Raw genomic sequence first — 22596 nt, forward strand, 5'->3', positions numbered from 1 at the left:
TTATAAAATAAAGAAAAACAAATAGAAAAATGAGTATAGTTTTTCAATGTCACATCTGTCAAAAGTCTGATCTATACAAATATCAAATTATGTCATACTTTATGTATCAAAAAATGGTATTAGAAAGCCATCAGTTCTCCAAGCAAAAAAAAATCCTCACACAGCTCAATAGAAAAATAGAAACGTTTTTTGAAAATTGCGGCACAAACCGCAATATTTTTACAAATATCCCTAAAGAATTTTTTTTATCACTTAGATTTACAAAGAAAATAACAGTATACACTCGAGTATAAGCCAACCCAAGTATAAGCCGACCCCCCTAATTTTGCAACAAAAAACTGGGAAAACGTATTGACTCAAGTATAAGCCTAGGGTGGAAAATACAGCAGCTACCGGTAAATCTCAAAAATAAAAATAGATACCAATAAAAGTAAAATTAATTGAGACATCAGTAGGTTAAGTGTTTTTGAATATCTATATTGAATCAGGAGCCCCATATAATGCTCCATACAGTTCATGATGGGCCCCATAAGATGCTCCATACAAAATACGCCTCATATAATGCTCCATAAAATTTATGATGGGCCCCATTAGATGCTCCATATTAAAATATGCCCCATATAATGCTGCACAAATGCTGATAATGGCCCCATAAGATGCTCCATATAAAAATGTGCAGCATATAATGCTCCATACAGCTCATTATGGCCCCATAAGATACTCCATATAACAATGTGTCACATATAATGCTCCACACAGTTCATTATGGCCCCATAAGATGCTCCATATAACAATGTGCCACATATAATGCTCTATACAGTTCTTTATGGCCCCATAGATGCTCCATATAACAATATGCCATATATAATGCTGCTGCTGCAATAAAAAAATGACATACTCACCTCTCGTCGCTGCCCGCTGCTCCTCAGCGTCCCGTCTCTCCACACTGACTGTTCAGGCAGAGGGCGGCGCGCACACTAATACGTCATTGCGCCCTCTAACCTGAACAGCTACTGCAGAGGACGTGGAAGACGGGGCGGCAGTGGAACGAGGAAAGATGAATATGAAATACTCACCTGCTCCCGACGCAGTCCCTGGCAGCTTCTCCCAGACAGATGATCTCCGGGAGCCGGCAGTTTCTTACTCTTTTCAGCGGTCACTGGTAGCGCTCATTACAGTAATGAATATGTGGCTCCACCCCATGGGAGTGTAGTCCATATTCATTACTTTAATGAGCGGTACCACGTGACCGCTGAACAGGGGAAGAAGCTGCCAGTGCCAGAGACCATGGGACATGCAGGGAACGCATCAGGAGCACCAGGAGCAGGTGAGCATGTGACCGTCGTCCGACCCCCCCGCCGACAATGACATGAGTAGTATAAGCCAAGAGGGGCACTTTCAGGCCATTTTTTGGGCTGAAAATCTCGCCTTATACTCTAGTATATATGGTATACAAGTTTCATGTTGGTGTAATCATACTGACCTGGAGCATTGTGTTGCTGGGTAATTTTTATTGCAAAATGAACTCAAAGTAAAACTAAAAACAATGGTGGAATAGCATTTTTTTCACCATATCATGAAACTTAGATTTTTTTCTCACTTTCTGGACATTACATGGTAAAATGAATACTGTCATGGAACACAACGACTATATTGTTGATTAAAAATAATAAAGTTTTGTCTCTTGGAACAAGGGGAGGAAAAAACAAAAAACCTAAAGTGCAAAAAACATAAAACTGGCTTGAAAGTGTCAATATAATGTGTATGGGGGTCTAAACTTGCAAAAGCATGAAGTATACACTACCGTTCAAAAGTTTAGGGTCAACCAGACAATTTTGTGTTTGCCATGAAAACTCATACTTTTGTTAATCAAATGAGTTGCCAAATGAATTGAAAATCTAGTCCAGACACTGACAAGGTTCGAAAAAAAGATTTTTATTTGAAATAATAATTTTCTCCTTCAAACATTGCTTTAGTCTAAGAATGCTCCCTTTGCATCAATTACAGCATTCCAGACCTTTGGCATTCTAGCAGTTAATTTGCTGAGGTAATCTGGAGAAATTTCACCCCATGCTTCCAGAAGCCCCTCCCACAAGATGGTTTGGCTTGATGGGCACTTTTTTCATACCATATGGTCAAGCTGCTCCCACAACAGCTCAATAGGGTTGATTTCTGGTGACTGCGCTGGCCATTCCATTACAGATAGAATATCAGCTGCCTGCTTCTTCCCTAAATAGTTCTTGCATAATTTGGAGGTGTGCTTTGGGTCATTGTCCTGTTGTAGGATGAAATTGGCTCCAATCAAGCGCTGTCCACAGGGTATGGCATGGCATTGCAAAATGGAGTGATAGCCTTCGTTATTCAAAATCCTTTTTACCTTGTACAAATCTCCCACTTTACCAGCACCAAAGCAACCCCAGAACATCACATTACCTCCACCATGCTTGACAGATGGCGTCATGCACTCTTCCAGCATTTTTTCAGTTGTTCTGCATCTCACAAATATTCTTCTGTGTGATCCAAACACCTCAAACTTGGATTCGTCTGTCCATAACACTTTTTTCCAATGTTCCTCTGTCCATTGTCTGTGTTATTTTGCCCATATTAATCTTTTCCTTTTATTAGCCAGTCTCAGATATGGCTTTTTCTTTGCCACTCTGCCCTGAAAGCCAGCTTCCTGGAGTCGCCTCTTCACAGTAGATGTTGACACTGGCGCTTTGCGTGTTCTATTTAATGAAGTTGCCAGTTGAGCACCTGTGAGGCGTCAATTTCTCAAACTAGACTCTAATGTACTTGTCTTGTTGCTCAGTTGTGCAGCGGGGCATCCCACTTCTCTTTCTACTCTGGTTAGAGCCTGTTTGTGCTCTCCTCTGAAGGGAGTAGTACACACCGTTGTAGGAAATCTTCAGTTTCTTGGCAATTTCTCAAATGGAATAGCCTTCATTTCTAAGAACAAGAATAGACTGTCGAGTTTCACATGAAAGTTCTTTTTTCTGGCCATTTTGAGAGTTTAATGGAACCAACAAATGTAATGCTGCAGATTGCCAACTAGCTCAAAGGAAGGTCAGGTTTATAGGTTCTCTACTCAGCCAAACTGTTTTCAGCTGTGCTAACATACACGTGAACAAGGGTTTTCAAGGGTATTCTAACCATCTATTAGCCTTCTTACACAGTTAGCAAACACAAAGTACCATAAGAACACTGGAGTGATGGTTGTTGGAAATGGACCTCTATACAAATATGAAGATATTGCATTACAAATCAGATGTTTGCAGCTAGAATAGTCATTTACATTAACAATGTATAGAGTGTATTTCTGAATCATGTAATGCTAGCTTCATTGGAAAAAACTGTGTTTTTCTTTCAAAAATAAGGAAATTTCTAAGTGACCCTAAACTTTCTAAACGGTAGTTTATAACAGCACAGTGAAATCACATACTGTGACCTGAGTAAACCTTACAGTGTTGCTAAAACAGGAAAGGACTTTTCTAAACTGTTATTATCATTCTACTATGCCAAAGATGATGCTTGTCTGGATCTCTTTCAGTTAAAGCCTCAGGTAATGCTCATACTATTTTTGTAAACTATTGAATGCACGCCATTGTTTAAAGAAGAAAAACCAGAATGAGTTGTTGCTGAATAGGAGAACCAAACGGACACACTAACAGGTTGGTGGACAGACGGAGAGATCATGACATTGCTACTTTATATCATTTCTGTGGGTCTCTGGTGGACACCGATACAGACATGCGAGAACAAGGAACATGCTGCAGCTTATTTATCAGGGGACATTGTAATTGGAGGTCTATTTCCTATTCATCAAGGGGTATCAAATTTATTGGAGAAAACGGAAAATAATAGTTTCTTGTGTAACAGGTTAGTACCGGTTATATGTTTTGTTTTCTAAAAAAATAGTCATATAATTGTTTTATCCTTTTTTCATAAGTTTTACATACATCATACAGTCATACATTCATCATCATTCTTCCATTTATTATTATTATTTTTATTTGTATTATTATTATTATTATTATTATTATTATTATTATTATTATAGCGCCATTTATTCCATGGCACTTTACATGTGAAGAGGGGTATATATAACAAAAAAACTAAGTCTAAGCATATCCACCAAAAGAAATGGCCATGAAGTCAACACATGTAAATAACCCAAAAGGTCCAAACTTCACACAAGGCAGGTAAAACTAACCATAACCTTTATTAGAAACAATAAAATACAACTATTAAAAAATAGGCAAAAATGCCACAAGCACAGGTAACTATAGTGGGCAACCCAGGAAGTTAACTAAATAGGCAGTATGTACATCCATATAAACAAATGATTAACATTGTGAAAAATCTATAAATACAAAGGATGGTACTATGTAACCATGCACTGAGAATGCATATAAACACTAAACAATATATGATAATTAAATACAAGTGTATACATAAACGATAATGTGCATAGTTACCTATGGAGTACTCCTGGGAACTCACCACACTTGACGCGCATTTCGCAATGAAATGCTTCGTCCAGGGGTGATTGGGTACTGGCCAAAGAAGGTATAAATACAAGCAAGGGCCAATGGAAAGACCATACCCTAATTATCTTCATCTGAACTTTCTGTATAAGGATATCACGATTGGACACATAGACAAACAGAGGTGACGTCACACTCACTCAACACGCACCACTCACAGTTGACCGGGAGAAAAAGGAATCATCGCCGGGACAAAGCACAGGCGCACTGCGATCATGTCCATACGTCATATTCCATGTGGGACCAAGCGTTGCCAATTGTCATACCAAAAACAGTGCGCCGGGCTCGCAACGCCCGTAAATCATCAACGTAAAATCCGGGTAATAACTGCAGGGACAAGGCACCAGCACACTACGATCCTGCCCATACGTCATATCCTATGTAGGACCAAGCGTTGCCATACCAAGAGCACTTTTCTTTGGGTTCACCTTTTGCTTTTGCAGGAACGCGTTCCTCAGGTGTTCATGCTCTGGGTTGCAGTCTTAGCAACGCACATTTGTTTTTTCTGGATGTTGTGTTACTGTCATAGCAACAAGGATGTGCTTTCCTGGATCTTACGTTAATGATATATGGGAATTGCGAACCCGGCGCACTATAGTTGGTATGGCAACGCTTAGTCCTACATAGGATATGACGTATGGGCAGGATCGTAGTGGTGCCTTGTCCCAGATGGCGATATGGGACACACTACGTCACATATTCAGATAAGTGTATTGTTTTCATGGCAGACTATGTGTAGTATTATTATATAGGGACGCTTAAAACTTGTGTCTTGATTATTATGAGGGATTGACCTCGTGTTTTGGGCTCCTATATGTATTGGTTAACCTAATATGGGACTGGACAGAGATAGATGTATTCATGTACAATATAATGGTCACCAGTAACCAGCAATATCTATCTACTGTATATATAAGTGTTTTTTGTCTATTAGAAATCTTTAATACATGTCTGCCTTGATAAATCTCTAGGTCATTATTTAATGTCTATATGACTAAAAGACAGTGGCGTGTTGCTATATACATAAGAGGCCTTTAATATTTTTTTTTTATTTTTTTACCTCTATTTTTTGAGCATATGAGAGCTGTGCTCTGTGTACCCTTTTGGTCATTTGGTCAGTTATAAACCTGTATATATACCTTTAAGCTATAATTTATGCTACAGGGAGTACAAGTACATATACACTTTAGCTTATATTTAGATCAGATCTTTGACCTTCAGTATAGCATATAGGGTACATACTACTGCTGTGGGTATTTTTGCAGCAATATCTAGTTGTTTTTTGTACTGCACTGTTTTTGCACTTTTTCACTTGTTAGTGTGACCTAGGTCCAATTGTGTGTATGATGTTGGGGTCAGGGCGTGGGTAGATGTGAGGGCCCAGTTAGGGCAAGAAGGGACAGTCCACGGTGAGCGGGGGCGCCATATCGAAATCTAGGGTGCCAACCTCCGCTGTTAGGAAGGTGTGAGCTCTAATAGGGCAACTAACAGGGACTGGTTCAGGAATAATTCTCTTTACCCTAAGAATTCCTGTGATATTTTGTATATTTTATTCTCACCCCCCGCTTGAACCAAGGTGTTTTTGATGTTGGTAGTTATACATTTACTATTTATGATATTTTAAGAGTTTTCATTAAAAGTATTCTTTTAGGATCGTGTTTTCTTGTGGTTGTCAGACGAGTTTTAGCCATGTTTAATTTTAGGAGCAAATTTCCTCTCTGAAGAAGACAGGAACTCCAGTGCCACGTGTTGGAAGTAGCAATCCTAAAAGTCACTATCGACCCTTTAATGAGCCTTACTTGACTTATATGGCAAGGCTCATTAAAGGTTCAATGGTGACTTTTAGGATTACTACTTCCAATAGTAGTACACTACAGTTCTATTGCTCTTCCTCTCTGTAGAGGCAATTTGCATATTTAATTTCCATGTATGCATGGCATGTAAGTCTCCTCATACTGGCATGTCAGGCATGTCACTCTTCACAAGGAGAAACATTACTCTTTAAATCCCATGCTTTAGATGAGAATAGGTTGTTTTTTGTTTGCAGTGCTGATAGATGAGGCATCTAAACTCCAAGCAATATTTAGTAATACATATTAGTAAAAGCTGGAATCTCTGTTTTGTGGCTTGTATTATGAGAATAACAAATACACAGTTCACCCCTTATATGATATAGAATTAGTGCATTGCCCACAGTTGAAATAAATGACTAAAGCATTTCTATAAAGTTGTAACTCTAGGCTGGAGAGACCCGCGGCCAATCCGCGCATTGTAGTCCAATCTCGGACTGATTTACATAGACATCTGAATATGCCCTAAATTGAGCATAATCTTTTCTGCAGTCACATTATGATTTTTTACTAGCTGAAGAGTACAGCGTTGCCCAGGCATAGTAACTAACTGTGGTTAGTTATAACAAATTATAATGATTATCCTCCATCCCATAGTCCTGTGCCCATATACCCATCATACATAACCTCCATCACATAGTACCGTGCCCATTTTCCCATCATACACATCCTCTATCCCATAGTCCGGTGCCCATATACCCATCATACACATCCTCCATCCCATAATCCCATGCCCATATACCCATCATTCGCATCCTCCATCTCATAGTCCCGTGCCCATATACCCATCATACATATCCTCCATCCCATAGTCCCATGCTCATATACCCATCACACATCCTCCATCTCATAGTTATGTGCCCCTATCACCATTATGACATCTTCTTCGCCATGGCAACCATTCTGACATCATTGTCGCCATGGGAACTTATTATGACATCATCATTACCATGGCAACCATTATGACATAACCATCATCATTACAACCTATTATGACATCACCGTCACCATTGCAACCTATTATGACATCATCGTCGCCATGGCAACCATTATGACATCATCTTCGTCATGGCAACCTTTATGTTATCATCATTGCCATGGCAACCATTATGACATCATCATCAATACACACACACACACAAACATACACACATACACTCATTTTTATATATATATAGATTGTTGATGTAGACGAGCATATTATTCTTTCAAAAGTCATCCCATAGTTCTGTGCCCATATACCCATTATGACATCATCTACACCATGGCAACCATTCTGACATCATCATCGCCATGGAAACTTATTATGACATCATCGTCACCATTGCAACCATTATGACATAACCGTCACCATTAGAACCTATTATGACATCTCCGTCGCCATTGCAACCTATTATGACATCACCGTCACCATTGAAACCTATTATGCCATCACCGTCACCATTGCAACCTATTATGACATCATCGTCGCCATGGCAACCATTATGACATCATCTCTGCCATGGCAACCTTTATGTTATCATCATTGCCATGGCAACCATTATGACATCATCGTCGATACACATATACACATACACACATACACTCATTTTATATATATGTATATATATATATATATATATATATATATATATATATACTAGATGGTGGCCCGATTCTAACGCATCGGGTATTCTAGAATATGTATGCATAGTGTATAGCACAGCCCACGTAGTATATTGCACAGCCACACAGTACATTGTGCAGCCCACGCAGTACATTGTGCAGCCCATGCAGTACATTGCGCAGCCAATGCAGTACATTGGGCAGCCAACGCAGTCCATTGCGCAGCCAACGCAGTACATTGCGCAGCCAACGCAGTACATTGCGCAGCCCACGTAGTACATTGCGCAGCCCACGTTGTATATTGCGCAGCCCACGTAGTACATTGCGCAGCCCACGTAGTACATTGCGCAGCCCATACTGTATATTGCACAGCCCACGTTGTACATTGCGCAGCCCATGTAGCATATTGCGTAGCCCACGTAGTATATTGCGCAGCCCACATAGTATATTGCCCAGCCCACACAGTATATTGCACAGCCCATGTAGTATATTGCGCAGCCCACGTTGTACATTGCGCAGCCCACGTTGTACATTGCGCAGCCCATGTTGTATATTGCGCAGCCCACGTTGTATATTGCGCAGCCCACATTGTATATTGCGCAATACACGTAGTATATTGCGCAGGCCACGTATTATATTGCCCAGCCATGTAGTATATAGCACAGCCCATGTAGTATATTGCCCAGCCACGTAGTATATTGCCCAGCCCACGTAGTATATTGCGCAGCCCACGTAGTATATTGCGCAGCCCACGTTGAACATTGCGCAGCCCACATTGTACATTGCATAGCAATGTGGGCATCATATCCCTGTTAAAAAAAAGAAATACAATAAAAAATAGTTATATACTCACCTTCCGGAGCCCCCATATCCAAGCAAAACGGTTACCGACGCTGCTCGTGCGCTCCGGTCTCAAGAGTGCATTGCGGTCTCGCGAGATGATGACGTAGCGGTCTCGCGAGACCGCTACGTCATCATCTCGCGAGATCGCAGCATGGACCGGTTACCGGAGCGTCGCGAGTGGGAAAGGCCTGTTGTCGATCTGGGGGCCGACGGACGCATTACACCACAGCATAACGCGGTCCGTTACCGCTGCCATTAACCCTGTGTGAGGGCAGACTGGAGGGGAGTACGGAGCGGGCACTGACTGCAGGGAAGAAGGAGCGGCCATTTTTATGCCGGACTGTGCCCGTCGCTGATTGGTCGTGGCTGTTTTGCCACGACCAATCAGCGACTTGGGTTCCATGACAGACAGAGGCCGCAACCAATGAATATCCGTGACAGACATACAGAAGGACAGACAGACGGAAGTGACCCTTAGACAATTATATAATAGATATATATATATATATATATATATATATATATATATATATTTTGTTGATGTAGAAGAGCATATTATTCTTTCAAAACTCAAATCAAGGCAAAAATGAATCTAGGTCAGACCAAATTGCCATTTAGTGGAAAAATTCCACTATAGCTACATTCTACTAAAGTAGCTTTCACGTGAGCACAAGGGTTCACACCATAATGGCTCACTCAGGGGTGTATGATTTTTCTTGTACACAAAAAAGGGTCCAAATTTCATCATTGTTTTTAATCAGATTTCATCAATGTTTGGTCAATATCAGTTTCTACGATCAGAGTTTTAATATATAACAGTGTACCAACATTATCAAACAGTATTTGTTTTGTCTCTCAGTGGTTTTATTGTTCTGATTAATCTTTGTGTAAGTATAAATAATTGCATTTTTGGCTTTTCCTTTGTAGAGCAGTAAAAAGTTTGCATCTATTTATATAGAACTACCAGTTCTATATAAATAGAGGCTAAAATAACTGCTTTCATGTCATGTCTATAACTATAACTATTACATGGCTACTTGTGCTGTAACTAGGCCAAATGTAGTTTTATATTGTTGTTACAGGCCGAAAGCCTGAAGCTTCAAGCTCAGCTTTGTTTAGTAGAGGAAAACAAGAGTTACTAGGCCCAACCCAACAAGTAGGCCAAATGCAGTTTAATCTAAAAAATATTTAAACGAAAGCCTGAAGATTGAAGCGCAAGAAAAATAAACCAGGAGAACACCAAGGAGCGGCAGACACCGTTAGTAGGGCCCAACCCAACAAGTAGGCCAAATGCAGTTTAATATTTGAAACGGGACAACAGTTGAAGTTCAGCTTTGTTCAGTGAAGGAAAAAAAAGAAGCAGCGGCAGACACCGTTATTATGCCCAAATAATAAAGACAGTGGTAGTAGGCGCAAAGTATTAAATGGAGGCCAGGGCCCCTGTATATTTTAACTATCATCTATCATTTCAAATAATTCGTATTGGCAGTGCCATTTAAGGTTTTAACCGCACAGACTACACAGTGGTGGAGCTGGGAGAGGTAGTATTGCAAGTGGCAGAGCACTGTTCAAGTTGGGGGGGGGAACACTCTCTCATGGGCGGCGGTACTGGCACAGGGCCCCTCATATTACGACGGTGTAATATGAGTTGTGGTTCAGTGTCCCCCCCCAAAAAAATGAGGAAGTCTGGTGAAGAGGCCGTGGGCAGGGGTTGCCAGCTGGTACTGATGATGCTGGTGGTGCTGCATCTCGTAGTAGTGGCAAAAGCACAGTAGCACCTAAGGCTGGAGGTGTTCAGCCTGCGTCATCGTCTGGCTATACAAGGCCTCGAAGGCTCCCTTACCTGGGAGTAGGAAAACAGCTTTTAAACCCGGAGAAGCAGGAAAAAGTGTTGTCTTTCTTTGCTGACTCACCCTCTAGCTCTTTCGCCTCCTCTTCCCAAAGTTCTAAATGTAAGAGCAGCCAGTCGTCAGTGGATGCTCCCGGGCAGGAAAAAGACGTTTCCTTGTGTCCTTCTCCCAAACCAAAAGTGAAGGATGCATCAGGCGACACTACAGGTTACTCCATGGAGCTCTTTACACATACCGTGCCTGGGTTAGAAAGGGAAATTGTACACTGCCAATTACAAGAAGAATCGGACATGGAGTGCACTGATGCACAGCCACAGCTAGATTGTGATGCTGTTCCATTGACTCTGATAACTACATTGCCCTCGCAGTGTACTGAGCCAGAATGTGACCCTGATGGTGGCCCGATTCTAACGCATTATGGCTGCCATAGCCCTTTCAGAACTGAAACACATACCTTGCCTGGCTCACACCTTTAACCTGGTGGTGCAGGGCTTCCTCAAAAATTATCCAAAGTTACCAGCCCTGCTCCTGAAGGTGCGAAGACTTTGCTCGCACATCTGTCGGATGCCCATACACTCCAGCCGTATGCTGAACAATCAGCGATCGCTGAATCTTCCCCAGCACCGCCTAATAATCGACGTTGCTACAAGGTGGAACTCCACACTGCACATGATTCAGAGGCTGTGCGAACAGAAGCGTGCTGTAATTAATTTGTGGGAGGATACACGGGCAGGCACTTGGATGGCAGACATGGAGCTGTCTGGTGTGCAGTGGTCGACGCCATCATAAGCAATAACATCCCACTTATGCGTCTGCTGATGCAAAGGTTGACGCACATTAAGGAGCAGGCGTCTGCAGCCGAGGAGGAGGGAAGCCTTGATGACAGTCAGCCATTGTCTGCTCAGTAGTGTTGAGCGATACCGTCCGATACTTTCAAGTATCGGTATCGGAAAGTATCGGCCCATACCGGCAAAGTATCGGATCTCGCCGATTCCGATACCCGATACCCATGCAAGTCAATGGGACACCAAGTATCGGACAGTATCCTGATGGTTCCCAGGGTCTGAAGGAGAGGAAACTCTCCTTCAGGCCCTGGGATCCATATTACTGTGTAAAATAAAGAATTAAAATAAAAAATATTGATATACTCACCTCTCCGGAGGCCCCTGGACATCACCGCTGGTAACCGGCAGCCTTCTTTGCTTAAAATGAGCGCATTCAGCACCTTCCGTGACGTCACAGCTTCTGATTGGTCGCGTGCCGCCCATGTGACCGCCACGCGACCAATCACAAGCCGTGACTAGTGTTGAGCATTCCGATACCGCAAGTATCGGGTATCGGCCGATATTTGCTGTATCGGAATTCCGATACCGAGATCCGATACTTTTGTGGTATCGGGTATCGGTATCGAAACAACATTAATGTGTAAAAGAAAGAATTAAAATAAAAAATATTGCTATACTCACCTGTCCGACGCAGCCTGGACCTCACCGAGGGAACCGGGAGCGTTGTTTGCTTAAAATGCGCGCTTTTCCTTCCTTCCGTGACGTCACGGCTTCTGATTGGTCGCGTGCCGCCCATGTGGCCGCGACGCGACCAATCACAGCAAGCCGTGACGTAATTTTCAGGTCCTTCTAGGCATTCAGTATTTTAAAATTACGTCCCTGCTTTGTGATTGGTCGCGTCGCGGTCACATGGGCGACGCGACCAATCACAAGCCGTGACGTCACGGGAGGCAGGAGACGCGCGCATTTTAAAATGCGGTAACAGTCAAGTGATGGAGCAATGCTGAGAAGGAAAGATGGAGAGAAAGTGCTCCGGGTGATAGTTCCAAGGTATCAACAAGCAGATAATCTAAGTGTTGTAAATAGTGGCATACATAGCAACGCATTGAAGAATAGGTCTCTCGCTTATCAGCAAACAAGTAGCTGATAGGTTGTCATTTAGTGTCACTGGTCGGTTCATGTAAACGGACCTTTAGTCTCAACTCCATAATACCCAATCACGTCAAGTGTCTGTGCACCCATGGCTGTTAACATGTTAAATGCCACTTTCAATCTCTGAGAGAGGCATTTAGCATGCATGTGCCAGAAGCGCATCACAAACCACACCCATTGACACACATGTCATATGACTGCAGGTCGCCGATGGGTTAGCATGACAACCCTGGTCTGCAGCAAACCCCTGTGGTTGTCATAGTCTGATTGATATGAGTGCTACCCAATGGCCGCTGCTCATAGCAAGTGAGCATTTGTGTTCCATACAGCAGGGCTGCTGCCCTGCTCTGTGTAGCACAAGTGATCAGATGATAGCAGCTTATAGTCTCCCATGGAGACTATTGAAGCAGGTAAAAGGTGAAAAAATGTTTTTAAAATATTTAAAAAATTTTAAAAATACAAAAGTTTAAATCACCCCCATTCGCCCCATTTTAATTAAAACCATAATATAAAAATAAAAAATACACATATTTTGTATTGCCGCATTCAGAATTTCAATTTCTAAAAGGAATTACCATATTTTTCAGATTATAAGATGCTCCAGATTATAAGACGCACCCCAAATTTTGACGAGAAAAATAGGAAAAATCTTTTTTTAATAAAATGGTGGTGCTTCTTATAATCCATACGTCTTATTGCTTACCAGGGGGTGGTAGCTGTGGTGAAGCGGGGTCGCTGCTAGTGGGGTGATGCTGCAGGCCACAGGCTGTGATGAGGTGGTGTTCCAAAGTGCGGCACACCGCTGTTGGTGTCCGGTGATGCAGGGGTGTCTGGCGGTGCTGCCCAATGCTGCTGCGAATGTTTCTGGTCCGGTGCTGCTGCGGGAGGCTCTGCCAACATTTTGTAAAAGGCCAGAGCCCCTGCAGTGCCATGGTTTCCTGTGCAGTGGACTCCAGGAAAATGGCCGCCCAGGGACAGCACATGCGTGGATGGAGATCTCGGCACCAAGATCTCAGGAGATGAGATCACAGCGCTGAGATCTCATCTCCCGAGATCTTTGTCCCAAGAACTCCATCTACACATGCGCCACTCCCTGGCAGCCATTTTCCCAGAGTCCACCGCACAGGATACCATGGCACTGCGGGGGCTCTGGCCTTTCACAAAATGTCGGCAGAGCCCCCTGCAGCAGCACTGGACCAGAGACATCCGCAGGAGCACCGAGCAGCACCACCAGACACCCCCGCAGAGCCGGACACCCATGTAGCACCGCTGGGCACCAGCAGCACCGCCGGACACCCCCTCATCCCAGCCTGTGGGCTGCAGCAACAGTATCGGTAAGGTATATACGCATTATAAGGTGCACCCCCATTTCCCCCCAAATCTGGGGGGAAAAATTGCATCTTATAATCTGAAAAATACGGTAATTTGATAGGTAAATGGCATAATGCAAATTTCTTTTTTTTTGGTCGTCGCAACATTGCATTAAAATGCAATAACGGGTGATTAGAAGATCGTATCTACACCAAAATGGTATCAATACAAACATCAGATCAGTGAGCAAAAAAATAAGCCCTCACCAGGCCCCAGATCCCGAAAAACGAGAGAGACGTTTAAGGTCTCAGAAAATTATAAACATACTATCCAAACCCACATCAACACTAGTGGGAAGGTGACACTCCACAAATATACTAAACCATACAAATCTCACAACTGATGGATCGTGTGAGAATCACGTGTTTTACCACAGAAATAAAATTAGTCTCGGAAAATGGCAACTTTTTTTTTTACAAAATTTTGAATTTTTTTTCACCACTTAAATAAAAATGAACCTATACATATTTGGTATCTACAAATTCGTAATGACCTGGCGACTAATAATATTAGGTCAGTTTTAGTATTTAGGGGAAAAAAAATTGCAAAATTGCCCTTTTTTTTGCAATTTTACCACACTTTGAATTTCCAAGTACACTATTTGGAAAAAACACTATTTGGAAAAAAACAAGTGTTCCATTCAAAAGAACAACTTGTCCCACAAAAAACAAGCACTCATATGACCATATTGACAGAAAAATGAAAAAGTTATGGCTCTGGGAAGAGGGGAGCAAAAAATGGAGAGGCAAAAATGGAAATATCCCTGGTCCTTAAAGGGTTAAATACACATTCTGAAAACAATGGAAAGTAGAGAATACTTAACAATAAGCATCAGCAGAATGGTTTACATTCCATGTAGACATGGTAATATGCATACCACAAGTGAGTAGTCACTACTAGTGTTGAGCGATACCGTCCGATACTTGAAAGTATCGGTATCGGAAAGTATCGGCCGATACCGGCAAAGTATCGGATCCAATCCGATACCGATACCCGATACCAATACAAGTCAATGGGACTCAAGTATCGGACGGTATTCCTGATGGTTCCCAGGGTCTGAAGGAGAGGAAACTCTCCTTCAGGCCCTGGGATCCATATAAATGTGTAAAAGAAAGAATTAAAATAAAAAATATCGCTATACTCACCTGTCCGACGCAGCCTGGACCTCAGCGAGGGAACCGGCAGCGTTGTTTGTTTAAAATTCGCGCTTTTACTTGGTTACGTGATTGGTCACGGCGCCATGTTGCCGGGACGCGGACCAATCACAGCAAGCCGTGACGAAATTACGTCACGACTTGCTGTGATTGGTCCGCGTCCCGGCAACATGGCTGCCATTAACCAATCACAAGCCGTGACGTCACGGGAGGCTGGACACGCGCGCTTTTTAAAAAGCGCGCGTGTCCAGCCTCCAGTGACGTCCCGGCTTATGATTGGTCCGCGTCCCGGCAACATGGCGCCGTGACCAATCACAGCAAGCCGTGACGAAATTACGTCACGGCTTGCTGTGATTGGTCCGCGTCCCGGCAACATGGCCGCCATTAACCAATCACAAGCCGTGACGTCACGGGAGGCTGGACACGCGCGCTTTTTAAAATGGGCGCGTGTCCAGCCTCCCGTGACGTCCCGGCTTGTGATTGGTTGCGCCGCGGTCAACCAATCACAAGCCGGGAGGCTGGACACGCGCGCATTTTAAAATTTTAAAATGCGCGCGTGTCCAGCCTCCCGGCTTGTGATTGGTTGATCGCGGCGCAACCAATCACAAGCCGGGACGTCACGGGAGGCTGGACACGCGCCCATTTTAAAATGCGCGCGTGTCCAGCCTCCCGTGACGTCACGGCTTGTGATTGGTTGCGTCTCCCATGTGACTGCGACGCAACCAATCACAAAGCCGGGACGTCATTTTAAAATCCTTAAGGACCTGAAATTACGTCACGGCTTGCTGTGATTGGTTGCGTCGCCCATGTGACTGCGACGCAACCAATCACAATGCCGGAACGTAATTTTAAAATCCTGAAGGACCTGAAATTACGTCACGGCTTGCTGTGATTGGTTGCGTCCCGGTCACATGGGCGGCACGCAACCAATCACAAGCCGGGACTCACGTAAAGGAAAGAAAAGCGCGAATTTTAAACAAAGAACGCTGCCGCTTCCCTCGGTAAGGTGCAGGCTGCGTCGGAGAGGTGAGTATAGCAATATTTTTTATTTTAATTCTCTCTTTTACACATTTTTACATTAATGTTGTTTCGATACCGATACCCGATATCACAAAAATATCGGATCTCGGTATCGGAATTCCGATACAGCAAGTATCGGCCGATACCCGATACTTGCAGTATCGGAATGCTCAACACTAGTCACTACTTACTGGAAGTTAGAAAATGTAAGCAATTTTCTCTCCAAATGTAAAAACAAAGTAATCAGTTTAGACTTTTTGACTTGTTATATGACATTCAATAGTGGACACTAGAGTTGAGCGACTTTTACTTTTTTAGGATCGAGTCAGGTTTCGCAAAACCCAACTTTCTCAATAGTCGGGTCGGGCGAAATCGGCCGATTATTGCGAAAAGTCGGGGGCTGACCGAAACACGAAGCCCAATGCAAGTCAATGGGGAATCAAAGTCGGCAGTGAGTGGAGGACAGGAAAACACCTATAGTGCCCATTTTAATGCCAAAAACATCAATTCTTGTTACTAAAGCTTGTCAATCTTAATTTACCTTATAATAATAGTCATTGAAAATTGGGGGTCATTTGGCTAAAGTTGTGGGGGGGTAGGGCTGGTTCAAGTTTTTCGTGGGCCCAGGAAATGCGGACTACGTCACGGCGGTGGAGCAGGGAGAGGTAAGTATTTAAACTTTGCAAGTGCTGTGATCCTGAGCAAGCAGGGGGGTCCACTCGTTCGCACTGGCACTGGCACAGGGCCCCTCAAAGTATGGCGGTGTGTTTGACGGCGGGGGTGCCTCCCACCGGCAGAGACACTTTTGCGTACTATGAGGGGCCCTGTGCCAGTGACGTCGCCAAGGACTATGCCCCCCCACCTGATGAAGGAAGCTGCACTTTCATCCGCACCTTCATCTTTGTCCCCGTGTAAGGTGGTATAGTATGTGGGAAGGGGAACCTGACATTCAGCAGGGTCAGATTCTGGCTGTGTAGAGTGCAAAGGGAATGTAGTGGTCTGGGTCAATGTACCAGCAGACTCATCTAGCAGTGGCTGGGCAATGGGCAGAATGAGGAGGAAACACAGATATAGGCCCAAAAAATAAAGTAGGCTAAATGCAGTTCAAATGTGGTAACAGGACTAAACAGGTGGCATTGCTTTGTTCAGTGGAGGACAACTGTAATGAGTGGCAGACACAGTTAGTAGGCCCAAGTAATAAGGTGGGACAAATGCAGTTCAAAATTGGTAACAGGAGTAAACAGGCGGCACTGCTTTGTTCAGTGGAGGAGAAAAGCAAAGAGCGGCAGACACCGTTAGTAGGCCCAACCAAACAAGTAGGCCAAATGCAGTTTAATATTCAAAACAGGAGTAAACAGGCGGCATAGCTTTGTGCAGTGGAGGACAGCTGTAATGAGTGGCGCAGACACAGTTTGTAGGCCCACATTAAAAATGTAGGCTCCAAGCAGTTCAAAAATGGTAACAGGAGTAAACTGGCGGCATTGGTTTGTTCAGTGGAGGTCAACTGTAAGGAGTGGCGCAGACAGATTAGTAGGCCTAAAATAAAAATGTAGGCTCAATGCAGTTCTAAATTGGTTACAGGAGTACGCAGGCGGCATAGCATTGTTCAGTGGAGGACAACTGTAAGGAGTGGCTAACACAGTTAGTAGGCCAAAATAATAAAGTGAGGTAAATGTCTGCCAAAAAAAGTTCATAAATAAACAGGTGGCATAACTAGGTACAGGGGTGGGCTCCTCTGCTGAGTAGCAGACAGTGGTAGTTGGCGCAAAGTGTTAACTGGTCTAAATGGAGGCCAGGGCCCCTGTATATTTTTACTATCATCTATCATTTCAACAAATTTGTATTGGCAGTGCCACTGAAGGATTTAACAGCACAGACTACACAGTGGTGGAGCAGGGAAAGGTAAGTATTGCAAGTGGTAGAGCACTGTTCGACCTGGGGGGAACACTCTCTCGTGGGCGGCGGTACTGGCACATGGCCCCTCATATTACGACGGTGTGTCTGGACGTTCGTTGTGCACCACCACCAACAGAGACACTTAATTGTACTCTGAGGGACCCTGTGCCAGTGCCGTCGCCCAAGAGTGGGCACACCCACCTGTCCAGGCAAATGGCACTCGCACGGGTGCTTGTGCTAGGTGGTGACCACGGTCCCGTGGGGGGAGTCAGGCCATTTAGGGAGGAAAAAAATTGGCATATGGTGGACATTCAGCAGCTGCAAATGGAGGAATTGGAGCAGTCAGTAAGAGGAGGCCAAAAGCAAGATATTTTTCAGGCAAGCTACGTGTCAGCAGGGGAAGGTGGGGCAAAATAATTTGAAATCCATGATTGGTTCATTTTAATGAAGGTTAGATCATCAACATTTCGGGTAGCCAGATGAGTCCTTTTTTCGGTCAGTATTGAACCAGCAGCACTGAAGACTCTTTCTGATAGCACACTAGCAGCAGGGCAAGCGAGCTCCTGTAATGCATATTCTGCCAATTCAGGCCAGGTGTCTATTTTAGATGCCCAGTAATCAAAGGGGAATGATCTGTGAGGGAGAACATCGATAAGGGAGGAAAAATAGTTTGTAACCATACTGGACAAATGCAGTCAGTCTCCTGTTGCTTTGAATTAATGCAGCAGTACCTGTCCTGTCTGCGGTCATTGCGAAATCACTCCACAACCTGGTCATAAAACCCCTCTGTCCAATGCCACTTCTGATTTGTGCACCTCTAACACCTCTGCCATGTTGCCCCCTACAGCTCGTGTGAGCACCATCACCGCTGCTGTGTGCTGGGAATGCCTGAAGCAAAAGGTCTACAAGAGTTGCTAGATTGGTAGCCAATATTTGCTCAGGGTTCTCATGTGGCATGATATTTTGTAATTTTCCTTTATATCGTGGATCCAGGAGGCAGGCCAACCAGTAATCGTCATCGGTCATCATTTTGATAATGCGGGGGTCCCTTTTTAGGATACGCAAGGCATACTCAGCCATGTGGGCCAATGTTCCAGGTGTCAATTCACTGCTTGTGCTGGGTTGAGGAGCACTGTCTTGCAAATCAACATCACTTGTCTCCCGCAAAAACCCTGTACCTGACCTTGCAATGCCACCAGTTTCTATTGCCCCCTGAGAAGCATCCTCCTCCCATAAATATTCATCCCCATCATCCTCCTCCTCCTCCTCTTCGTCCACCACCTCGTCCAGGAGAGTTCCCTGAGCAGATAATGGCTGACTGTCATCAAGGCTTCCCTCCTCCTCTGCTGCAGACGCCTGCTCCTTAATGTGCGTCAAACTCTGCATCAGCAGACGCATTAGTGGGATGCTCATGCTTATGATGGTGTCATCTGCACTTACCAGCCATGTGCATTCCTCAAAACACTGAAGGACTTGACAGAGGTCTTGAAGCTTCGACCACTGCACACCTGACAACTCCATGTCTGCCATCCAACTGCTTGCCCATGTATGTGTATCCTCCCACAAATACTTTACAGCACGCCTCTGTTCGCAAAGCCTCTGAAGCATGTGCAGTGTGGAGTTCCACCTTGTTGCAACGTCGATTATTAGGCGGTGCTGGGGAAGCTTCAGCGATCGCTGATGATTCAGCATACGGCTGCAGTGTACGGGCGACCGGCGGATGTGCGAGCAAAGTCTTCGCACCTTCAGGAGCAGGGCTGGTAACCCCGGATAATTTTTCAGGAAGCACTGCACCACCAGGTTCAAGGTATGAGCCAGGCAAGGTATGTGTTTCAATTCTGAAAGGGCTATGGCAGCCATAAAATTCCTTCCGTTATCACTGACTACCTTGCCTGCCTCAAGATGTACACTGCACAGCCATGACTGAGTTTCTTGCTGCAAGAACTCGGCCAGAACTTCCGCGGTGTGTCTGTTGTCGCCTAAACACTTAATTTCCAACACAGCCTGCTGACGCTTACCACGAGCAGTTCCATAATGGGACACCTCGTGTGCAACACTGGCAGCTGCGGATGGAGTAGTCGTGCGACTGTGCTCTGTGGACGAGCTTTTGCTTCTGCTGGAGGAGGAGGAGGAGGGGTGGCGAACGCCTACAGCCAACTGTTTCCTAGACCGTGGGCTAGGCAGAACTGTCCCACTATGGCTGTCCCCTGTGGACCCTGCATCCACCACATTTACCCAGTGTGCCATGATGGACACGTAACATCCCTGGCCATGCCTACTGGTCCATGCATCTGTTGTGAGGTGCACCTTTCTACTGACTGATTGTCTCAGTGCATGGACAATGCGGTCTTTGACATGCTGGTGGAGGGCTGGGATGGCTTTTCTTGCCAAGAAGTGTCGACTGGGTAGGTCATAGCGTGGTACTGCGTAGGCCATCAGGGCTTTGAAAGCTTTGCTTTCAACCAACCGGTAGGGCATCATCTCTAACAAGATTAGTCTAGCAATGTGGTGTCACGCGGGTGCTGGGTAGACTACAGCTGATTACCCGGGCCCCTGTGATATCCCTCAGACTATGGAAAACCCTGTCTGTCCCTCTCCCAGAATTTACACTGATGGTTTGCTTGTCTGGGCCGCCAGGCCTGACCCTGACTCCTGTTTCAGTCCTATGCTGAAACCTCCACCCGCCTCCCAGTGATAAGACCACACACCAACCCCTACAGAAAGCACAGACAGGGAAAAACTAAAAACGCACCACGCCGCAAACACACAGGAAAATGCTGTAATGTGCACAGGGCAAAACAAATACAAATATAGGAAGGAGAAATATGAAAAAGGATAATACACCACCAGATATGAAATTTCTTCTCCTAGACCACCACTCCAGACCGAGATCACCAGGCACAAGACACAAGCTATAATCGGCGACGCCCAAAGTCCAGAATGACTATTTAAAGGCCACGGGCGTGACCCAGCCTCCAACCCGATTACCAGCTAGATTAACCCTGGACAATCTGGATAAAGTCACTGAGCGTATAGTGGACGAATGTGGAATTACCGCTGTCTGTCGGATGCCCTAGTGTGAATAGCGTCCGACATGACTACCCCGCCTTCTACAAGGGACCCCAGGGCCCTCACGACTTATAGGACCCAGCTTGTCCGGATGGCGGCGGTGAAACATACTGACCAGCCGGTCCGCATTTATGTCCGAAGCTGGTACCCAAGACCTCTCCTCTGGCCCATAACCACGCCAGTGTACCAGGTACTGTAATGTGCGGTGCACTATATGAGAGTCAACCACCTTGTAGACTTCAAACTCCAAATTGCCATCCACCAAGACTGGAGGTGGCATCGGCGCCGCGTCCAAGGAACCCACCACCTTCTTTAAAAGAGATCTGTGAAAGACATTGTGTATTTTATAAACCATAGGAAGCTCCAATCAGTAGGCTACCGGGTTAATGATGGCGGCGACCCTAAATGGACCAATAAACCTTGGACCCAATTTCAGGGATGGTACTTTGAGTTTTATGTTTTTTGAGGACAACCACACCCAATCACCCACACTCAGGTCCGGACCTGGCACACGTCTACTGTCAGCCACTCGTTTGTACCTTGCACCCACGCTCAGCAAGCGCTGTTTCACTCTCCTCCAAACGGCTGACAGTTGTGCTCCTAGCTGGTCCTCCTCCGGAACGCTAGCAGAGCCACCCTGTCGCAGAGTACAAAATTGAGGGTGGTACCCGTAAACACAAAAGAACGGGGACTCCCCAGACGATTCCTGGCTGTGATTATTGATGGCAAACTCAGCCAAAGGAAGGAACTTCGACCACTCCTCCTGGTTGTCAGAAACAAAACAGCGTAAGTACTGCTCCAAATTCTGGTTCATACGCTCGGTCTGACCATTTGACCAAGGATGAAACGCCGAAGAATGCGACAACTTGATCCCCAGCTGTGAGCAAAATGCTTTCCAAAACTTTGCCACAAACTGAGTACCCCTTTCCGACACTATGTCAGACGTGACCCCGTGAAGTCTGACCACCTCCTGAACAAAAACCTGAGCCAGAGTCTTCGCGTTAGGCAACGAAGGCAAGGACATAAAGTGCGACATCTTTGAGAACCGATCAACAACCACCAAGATGACCGTGTTCCCAGCTGAGGAGGGCAGGTCTGTAATAAAATCCATGGAGATCTCCATCCATGGCCTACTGGGAACCCCTAGAGGATGTAATGAGCCAGCAGGATGGGAGTGAGGCGTCTTAGCCCTAGCACATGTGGTACATGCTGATACGTACGAGACCACGTCCTGTCGGATTTTGGGCCACCAAAACCAACGCGACACCAACTTCAAGGTACCCCTAACCCCTGGATGGCCAGCCAGAACAGTATCATGATGCTCACCCAACACCTTTAGGCGAAGATGGAGCGGTACAAATGATTTGTTAATGGGAAGCTCTGGTGGTACTTCCTCCTGAGCCTCGGTAATCTCAGCCTCAACCTCTGTTGTGAGAGCCGAGACCACTACACCCTTT

The 22596-nt window shown here is 44.9% G+C and overlaps 1 protein-coding gene across 2 annotated transcripts in view; it reads left to right on the plus strand.

Annotated features, from left to right (window-relative positions):
- The first annotated feature begins 3577 nt into the window (after positions 1 to 3577).
- LOC143807690 (G-protein coupled receptor family C group 6 member A-like) overlaps positions 3578 to 22596 on the plus strand; it is a 103824-nt gene continuing 84805 nt past the window's right edge. For both annotated transcript variants that reach the window (XM_077289521.1, XM_077289520.1), the window contains exon 1: positions 3578 to 3876. In XM_077289521.1, coding sequence (XP_077145636.1) covers positions 3692 to 3876 — 185 coding nt within the window. In that variant the 5' untranslated portion in view covers positions 3578 to 3691. The remainder of the gene's footprint in view (positions 3877 to 22596) is intronic.

The sequence above is a fragment of the Ranitomeya variabilis genome, chromosome 2 (assembly GCF_051348905.1).
Source record: "Ranitomeya variabilis isolate aRanVar5 chromosome 2, aRanVar5.hap1, whole genome shotgun sequence".
NCBI lineage: Eukaryota > Metazoa > Chordata > Amphibia > Anura > Dendrobatidae > Ranitomeya > Ranitomeya variabilis.